Genomic DNA, 9,132 nt, shown 5'->3' on the forward strand with positions numbered 1-9,132 from the left:
GTTTTTTTTTTTATTCGTGAGTTTAAAGTTATTTTGTTGAGGTAAGGAACCTCAGCATATCCGAAGGTACTGGAAAAATCGTCATTTATGAGTGCGTCACCGTTTCACCAGCACTTCCCGGTATATTAATGGTCGTTAAAAGAAGCATGCCACCTATTTTGTGCTTTTTCTTATCGCTAGACAGACGCGTACAATTTGACTAGTAACACCAGTTGCCTCGAAATTCTTTTGAACAGCTCAGAATCTCGATTTAAAGTAGCCGCTCCCGTGGGAAAATATTATTCGACTCCCTACTCGCTACTATGAAAGTATTACATTTAGTATGGCTTATCTTTTCCAATGTGTGTGCTTTGAAATGTTCGCAGCGCACTTACTTGTCAAAAATATAGTAGTGTAACATATGTTACACGAGCTTAAAGCACTCTGTATGGGCAAAGAGATAAGCGAGCATCAAGCTATTATCCCTCTAATTCACCGAAACGTTATACTGTGGTTTTTATTCCTCTCATATGGCGTTTACCACAGTTGCTCTTTTTTCAGGCACACTCTGGCTTTGGGAATGAGAACATCACATGGTCCACAGCAGCGCACTGCTTCAAACTTCACCCAAAGCGCTTTTCGATAACAGGTCCTCACCGCACGCTGGGTCAATGGCAATATTTCATTTGCTCGCAGCAGCAGAGGTGAGACGGCAGTTATCATGACGACGGCGATCACGACTGCGGGGCACGATTAATGCCCTGCCCTGCCTTGCTCTGCAAGGCAATGCACATGATGCATGGAACAAAATGTCTTCATAACATGTTCTGCTATCGGAGGATTTAAGGAATCCTCACCATCTTTTCTGACAGAACCAAGTACTACACTTCCCTCACGGGTGTTCTTTGTTGTACATTGGTTTGCTTAAATCAAAACGGTACCTATCTGTTCAAAAGCGATGACAACTGAACACGGTGAAAGTCACTCACCGACAGACGCAGGAGCCGCACAGTGTGGGTGCAGCCACCTCCGTGAGATTGCGGGACAAATCATGATCTGAGGGGTCAGACTAGTCATTGGGTGATAGCGTAACCTCAAAGCGAGGTTTAAAATGGGGAAACGTTGAACATTTGTGCATTATACTGACAGAATTTGAGGAGGCAAGGTCCCATTTTATTGCCATCGGAGCACTTGCTCCATCAGCCCCCCCCCCCCCCCCCCCCCCCACCTTCCCATCCTAGTGGGTACACCCATAGCACAGTGGGTTCCCCCTGACATGATCCTTCGGGGTCCGGCAGCCGTGGTTTGGAGCCACCAGAGCTGCGAGTGCGTCGCCGCGGAGTCACTCACTACTTTCCTGCCCTCTATCGTAGGTTTTCATAACTTGACCTTTCAAATGCGCCGAGGACTTAACAACGCCGCCGTTTTTTTTCATTACGGACCATAAGTTGCACGAATACTACTTTTCAAGAACCGACGTTCTGTACGCACGTGAGTATCATCCAAATTTCCTTAAAATCCGTGGCACACAATCGAGACCGCTATTGCTTTGAATGAGGAAACAGTCCACGCCTCACAACGTGGATCGTTCGCGTACAGAAGAACCTACGAGGACATGACGACCTTGTTGTATGCATGTCGGCATGGTACTGACATCAAGCGTGAGCACCGCCTGAATAGTACAATACTCTACCAATCCTGATATGGAAGCGGAAAAATTTGTGAGTGGCAAAAACCAACACCATTCGAGACCAGCACTCGAAGGTTATCGTGTGGCAAATGCTGTAGCAACAGAGAAGGGTAAGAATTGCAGATAGCATTCCTTTAAATCCAGCAGCGAAAATGGTGGTAGATTAAAGGGCAAAGGGCAGGTGTTCTGCTCTGCATGATTAGGAAAAATGCGCTGCAGGTAAAGAAACGAGACAAAACGCGTCGCCCCTCGTCCTTCCGCTCCTTCAGCCACGTCTCCAACCGTGGCCTAGATCTGGACCGAGAACCGAATTATGCTAGCATAGGAACAAAACAGAACAACTTACCATCGTCTGTAGCTCCTCATCGTCACGCCTCGACAGCGGACGGTGCCTGAGCCAACATATTTCCTCATTTGTACGCCTCAATGGCGGGCGGTACCTGAGCCAACATATCTCCTCATCTGCACGCCTCAATAGCGGACGGTACCTGAGCCAACATATCTCCTCATCTGCACGCCTCAATGGCGGACGGTACCTGAGCCAACATATCTCCTCATTTGCACGCCTCAATGGCGGACGGTACCTGAGCCAACATATCTCCTCATTTGCACGCCTCAATAGCGGACGGTACCTGAGTCAACATATCTTCTTACCTGCACGTCTAAGTAGCGGACGGTACCTGATCCAACATATTTCCTCATCTGCACGCCTCAATAGCGAACGGTACCTGAGCCAACGTATCTCCTCATCTGCACGCCTCAATAGCGGACGGTACCTGAGCCAACATATCTCCTCATCTGCACGCCTCAATAGCGGACGGTACCTGAGCCAACATATCTCCTCATCTGCACGCCTCAATGGCGGACGGTACCTGAGCCAACATATCTCCTCATTTGCACGCCTCAATGGCGGACGGTACCTGAGCCAACATATCTCCTCATCTGCACGCCTCAATAGCGGACGGTACCTGAGCCAACATATTTCCTCATTTGCACGCCTCAATAGCGGACGGTACCTGAGTCAACATATCTTCTTACCTGCACGTCTAAGTAGCGGACGGTACCTGATCCAACATATTTCCTCATCTGCACGCCTCAATAGCGGACGGTACCTGAGCCAACGTACCTCCTCATCTGCACGCCTCAATAGCGGACGGTACCTGAGCCAACGTACCTCCTCATCGGCACGCCTCAATAGCGGACGGTACCTGAGCCAACGTACCTCCTCATCGGCACGCCTCAATAGCGGACGGTACCTGAGCCAACGTACCTCCTCATCTGCACGCCTCAATAGCGGACGGTACCTGAGCCAACGTACCTCCTCATCTGCACGCCTCAATAGCGGACGATACCTGAGCCAACGTACGTCCTCATCGGCACGCCTCAATAGCGGACGGTACCTGAGCCAACATGTCTCCTCATCGGCACGCCTCGACACATGGACAATATCAGCACAATATCAGCACCGAAACGTATCTCCATTGCCAGCAGATTGTGTAACAAGGCTGAAATTCTGGACGGTTGGCAACACGTGCCCCGGCGAAGCCTCTCCACTGCCAGCACATTGTGACAGACTGGACCAGGTGTCTGCGAGATGTTTGCAACTGTGCTGAGGTCATTGCGATATGGTTGTCCGACGCAGGCGAACAAATCTGATGGAATAGGCACTTTTCATAGACGTGATAATGCCCGATAAATGTCTAGGTGTTTTTTCTAGCAAAGCGAAATGTAAGAGGACATGTGTTGAGTTGCGATGCCTGGGCTAGGGCGTCGAGGTACTTTTCGCGCATATGCACGTCAGGATTTGCTCTTGTGAAAGGCTAGTGCAAATCCTTCGGTGTGGCCGTGCGAGCAAAATTTTTACAAACTGTTCTTACAACTCGAAGTTATAGTTTTAAATAATGATTCTAAGATCACGCAATGAGTAGTTGAAGTTACCAACTATGTGATCCTGTTACATTCCCTTACTGCAACCTATTCTCTATCTAAGTGATCGGAAGCACGAAACAAAATCAATGAGCCGGATTACTTGTTTCCTGGCATGCCAGTACGGATATAAATTGCGCAATAATAGCAAAGCGTAATGTCCAGATTAAGATTGTATCACCCTCAGGGAAGCTCCTGCCTTTGTGATGAAGTCAGCAGGTTTCCAGGACATGGCTGGGGGCTGTGAAACTAGCCTGGACGGGCTCAAGTACGTAAGTTCGCCACGGGTTCTGGCGTTCGGTCATGCTGAACACGGGCCGGCTCATACAGCCCAGCACGCGCAGTTGGAGCGGGAAAGGTCACGGGCGACTGTTGGTGACCATGACGCATCGTTCATTAAAGGAGATGAGCTCGGCAGACAAAAGCCCTGTGTAGTTCAATATCTAGAATTTGCGGCATACTCCCCTGATGATTTGCATGGTATCTTTTTTGCCACAAATTGTTTATTCACACCACGGGTGTTGATTCGCATTCTTTTGGGTGGGCCACCGCCCCCCCCCCCAAGTCCAATTTGGCCATCCCCAATCTTCTGGGGCCTAGGCACAAGCAGAACATTACAAGTGAGAGCTCCAAATTATATGAATTTTAAAGTTTTTTAATAATCGCTTCACAGGTAAAAGGAACAAAGGAAGTGCAAGCCGCGATATCGGTTTCAGGCGCGTGCATAGGACGAAGTTCGTCAAACTTTAGTAGCTCCGTGTTCGCATCATGTTTACTGGGGCGTTTTTTGGTTTTGCTGCTTTCTACATGTTGTAATTGCACAGTTTATGCGTCTTGATGACACTAGTCTAGTTTTGAGTTATTGCCCGAGTGTTTTGGCATTGTTAAGTGATGTTTCAAGTTGTTAAGAATGCATCAAGCTGCGTTCTCTGCGAAGTGCTGCCATCACGTATTGTTCGAGAATTAGCACGCGCTCGGGTGGGGGGAAATTTGACCAAAATTTGATTGACCCCAGTAGAAGTGTGCACAATGGTTGTTATGACGACAGTGGTCGCGACTACAGGGAAGAAGCATAGTGCCGTTGCAAAGCGCTGATAGCATGATTTGGATTAGAAGATAATAAAGGTTGATATTTTCATCGCCACTTGACGACGCTGCAGTGGCACGACCCAGTGCTCTTATTAGACACAACTAGTCCTGAGGTTTCACTAACGTACGCTTTTTTAATATGTCCGAAACAAGGGACACTCCCTTTCATGCCTTTCTTTTTCAATGCATTGGTGTGCTCCGTCTGGTAATTTGGGGCTTCCTGTGGGCATGATAAGGCTTTTTGAGGTCGCAAGCGGGGGCGGGCAAAAAAATTATATTTCCCCCTTGCAACTGGCTTGAAAGTGGCTGCCACCCATGTCTTATGGTGGCACTGGCTTTGTCTAGGAGTCCATCTAAAGTCTCTCCATGAGTCAGTTGCCTGACTAAAGGGCTCTATCTCCATGTTTATCCCAAGTTTGAAGTGACAGTGACAGGAGCGACAGAAGTTACTTTGGGATATTATTCTCCAATGTCAAAATCACCAGCATTGATAAAGAGTGATAATACAACAATGATACGTTATTAAGAGGGCCGACGAGCGTAAATGGATATCCTATGTGAGATAGCTTACATCTGCCCTCATTCGTTGCTGTGGGACAAGTAATGACCTATGATTGGCGTAAGCCTTGTCTTGCGCGCCCTCACGAGTCACGGCTCAATTCAGTGACCTGACACAGACTGCACTTAGGCATGTGCTGCCAGTGGATTTGGCTCGGTGGTGACACAATTTGGGGCTAAAATCCTCAAGAGCCGTGGAAGATAAAAGCCTGCAGATCAGGACAGTTGAAAAAATGTGAAATTTCCAACACAGCTTAAGCAAGCGGCTTGCCCGAAGCTCACAAAAACGACGCTTTTTTCAACCTCCGCTAGGCTCTGTGCTACTATCGCCAGGTGCCGTGTAGTGTTCTGTGATGGTGAACCTTACAGTTCATCCTTTTCGTTCGCAGCCCATGATGGGTTTGTTATGGGCTGCATACTACAAAGATGAACCACAGGACACGGCGCTACTGTACACTACACGGCATCTGTGGATGAGAACATGCTTCAAAATCATATGTTATCAACGTGTCATCTTCATCACCTAGCCTGAATTTCACAGCGTTAGCTTCCGGCATGTTACGTGGTCCAAGAAATGTTACTGTGGAAGGGAGTGAAAGGCAGCCACCACTCAGTTTCGAGTAAAACGAAGCAGAGCAAAAAAGCACAACCACCGGCTGCGGTACAACTGCACCTGATGAGTTATCTGTTGTCGGCGAGTAGTACTGCGCCTCTGCATGGAGTCCCCCATGCACACAATCAAGACACCAAGTATGTAATGCACGCGTGTTGGTAGCACATACACGTCACATCGTTCCTCATCATGGTCTTCATGCCGCGTCACATTTCACGGCTGGGCTGAGCGCGGAGCATCTAATTCCCGGCGAGTCGTGGCTCGTTTTACGGGTCAGTGAACAATCGTGTCTACGTGTTTTTTTTTTTGGGGGGGGGGCCCGCCTGCCCGTTTATCTTCCGTGTGGCTTCCGGATTGCGGTCGGGCCCGCAGTGTTCTGAGGCCAGCCGACAGTTTACGGCACATGTCAACAAACGAAATGCAACAGCGTGCAACTTTACGCTCCGGATCTGAGAACTGGTCAGCCTGAAGAAAAAGTTACGTGAACCTAAATGAGAACATCAGAATGAGACGGAGCGCGCAGGCGCCAGAGACGGTCGGGAGGGAAGATAGTATGGTGGACGCGGGGACGAAAAGATCATCACAACGCTGGTGCAGGAATACGGCGCGCAACAGGCAACCGTGCTTAGCAGTAAAAAAAACATTTGCATTAAAAACGCTACGCAATGTCATCAAACCCAACATCACGGAGCAGCACTTGTTTCTGAGCGAGGTTTTAAGAAAGCGGCTGGATGATCTAGGACGATCTGAATGGTCTAAATGGTCTGAATGACCAGAGGAACAGGCTGAAATGTACTTGATGTACTACAGCACTGAATTGAAGGAATTAACTGAAGTATCTAACTGAAGTTTTAGCTGAGTTACTTGGCTGAAGTGCTGAAGTACCTGACTGAAATGTGCTCAAGATAGTCCGGGACGATTGTACTACACCGCATGCTTCCAAACTGGCCGTCGAATGGATCCACGATCACTTTGGGTGGCTTGTTACGTCGCGCAAAACAATACACCCAAGCTCGGAGCATCCGTCCCATCAGACACCCGAGCTCGGATCATCCGTCCCATCAGACACCCGAGCTCGGAGCATTCGTCCCATCAGACACCCAAGCTCGGAGCATCCGTCTCATCAGACACCCGAGCTCGGCGCATCCGTCTGATCAGACACCCGAGCTCGGAGCCTCCATCTCATCAAACACCCACCGGAGCATCCGTCTCATCAGACACCCAAGCTCGGGGCATCCGTCCGACTAGAGACCCCTTTATGTTTTTTTTTCAGTGGAGATACCTGAGAGCGGGACTTATGCAGATGACCCGCAAACTATGAAAGAACGCCACTGAACGCTCAGCTCAGAGACACAGGAGACAGAAATTATCTTAAACTGGGCGAGGGCGCCACGTCATTGGCATCACCTTTCCTACCGGCAAATACTGGCTTTTGCTAAGAGTGGGGGACATGTGTCGCCTCTCCCTCCCTTCCCGCCGTCTTCCTTTAGCGGCAAGGACGCATTGCAGCCGCTGCAGCCGATCTTGAGACAAACTAGCTTAGCGTACAACCGCTTCCCAGCTTTGCGATCCATGCGGCCTCTCCCCTCTCCTTTGAGGTGGTCACATGAGTCACCCGACTTCCAGCTGTGGTCACGCGACAAGGCGCGGGGCGTGCCCCGACCTGGCGGCCCGGCAGCCTCTCTAGATGTCGCCAGCATCGCTCCGTGACCGCCCGAGGCGCGTGCGGCGCCGTCAAGAGAGCGGCGCCCGGGCGGGCCGGGTCAGTGCTGCCGCGCGCGCCGACCGCAAAGCATACACGCACGCACGCAACGGAACCATGACCTCTTGGGGCTACAGCACCAAGAACGGGCCGGATACGTGGGTGAGTCGATTCCCACTGGGCGGCGGCCAGCGCCAGTCGCCTATCAACATCGAGACTGCAACGACGCTGTCCGACCGCGCCATCGACCAGCAGCCGCTGGTGATCCGATACGAGCCGGCCGCGCCGCAGCCGCTCACCAACACCGGCACCGGCTGGCGCGTCGACTTCGACTCGGGCAGCTCGACGATCAGCGGCGGCCCGCTGCAGGGCGAGTACGAACTGGCGCAGTATCACTGCCACTGGGGCCGGCAGAACGAGCGCGGCTCCGAGCACACCGTCGACGGCCGCCGCTACGCCGCCGAGCTGCACCTGGTGCACTTCAACAAACGCTACGGCAGCTTCGCCGCCGCCGCCGATAAGGAGGACGGCCTGGCCGTCATTGGCTTGTTGCTGGAGATCGGCGCCGAGAACCCCGAGCTGCGCAAAGTCACCGACAGCCTGTCGACGATCCAGTTCGCCGGCAGCAGCGTACGAATCGCCGCCACCGACCCGGACCTCTTCCTGCCAGACACGACGCGCTACTGGACGTACGAGGGCTCTCTCACCACACCACCGCTGTACGAGAGCGTCACCTGGATAGTCTTCAGCCAGCCCGTCACCATCTCGCAGGTATACAGGTCGTTTGCAACGAGCCGAGCTCATCAGGTCGCAGGTCCCGTGAGCGGCGCTTTCCTGCGGCCGGCTTTGTAGCCTCCATATGGCTTCGCATGTGCTACGGGGTGTCCCCGTATTTCGTGCGAGTAGTATTTTGTCTGCGGTCGTTTCCTTTACACGCGGCAGCGATCATCACGCATGATGTAGCTTGTTTTCTCGGCGGACAAGCGATATATCAGCCGCTCTTTTTCTGTGCCTCGTTGACGACATTCCAGCCTCCGGCCGACGCCTTATCCCTAATCGCATTACCTGCCGTAAGCCCTCCTCTGACATCACTTCGCGAAGACGCCCACCCGTCCCGCGCCGACCTGTGACGTCACGCAGCGCTGACCCTGCTCTGACCCGGCAGGATCAGCTGGACCAGTTCCGGCACCTGAAGAGGCGACCGTGCGACAGCGCGCCGGCCGACGACAGCGACGATGACGACGGCGTCATCGCCGACAACTTCCGGCCGCCACTGCAGATCGGGTCGCGCACCGTGCGCAGCGCCGCTCTGTCGCTCCGGACCCGACACTGAGGCGGCCCGCCGGGCGCAGCGCCGCTCTGTCGCTCCGGTCCCGACACTGAGGCGGCCCGCCGGGCGCAGCGCCGCTCTGTCGCTCCGTTCCCGGCACTGAGACGGCCTGCCGGGCGCCGCCAGGCAGCGGGGTCAGCTGGCCAAAGGGACGACACTCGAGGCGGGACGGGTCACCGTGTGCAGAGCCTCCCGCCTCTCCGTTCGTGGCGTTCACGAGGCTTTCGGCCACCAGGTCACGCCAC

General features: G+C 52.5%; 1 protein-coding gene across 1 annotated transcript; it reads left to right on the forward strand.

Annotated features, from left to right (window-relative positions):
• The first annotated feature begins 7,636 nt into the window (after positions 1 to 7,636).
• Positions 7,637 to 8,895, forward strand: LOC119105788 (carbonic anhydrase). Its single transcript, XM_037229307.1, has 2 exons — positions 7,637 to 8,328; positions 8,723 to 8,895. Exons 1-2 carry the CDS (start codon positions 7,675 to 7,677, stop codon positions 8,888 to 8,890), a joined length of 822 nt encoding a protein of 273 aa, XP_037085202.1. The 5' UTR covers positions 7,637 to 7,674; the 3' UTR covers positions 8,891 to 8,895.
• Positions 8,896 to 9,132: the final 237 nt, after the last annotated feature.

Source organism: Pollicipes pollicipes, unplaced genomic scaffold (assembly GCF_011947565.3).
Source record: "Pollicipes pollicipes isolate AB1234 unplaced genomic scaffold, Ppol_2.1 Scaffold_6138;HRSCAF=7277_pilon_pilon_pilon, whole genome shotgun sequence".
NCBI classification, from domain to species: domain Eukaryota; kingdom Metazoa; phylum Arthropoda; class Thecostraca; order Pollicipedomorpha; family Pollicipedidae; genus Pollicipes; species Pollicipes pollicipes.

What these genes read in the sequence shown, in the direction of transcription:
- LOC119105788 (XM_037229307.1), top strand. Translation starts at nt 7,675, where the DNA reads ATGACCTCTTGGGGCTACAGCACCAAGAACGGGCCGGATACGTGGGTG. An exon ending in AGCCCGTCACCATCTCGCAG is followed by an intron (nt 8,329 to 8,722) that starts GTATACAGGTCG and finishes CTGACCCGGCAG; the next exon opens with GATCAGCTGGACCAGTTCCG.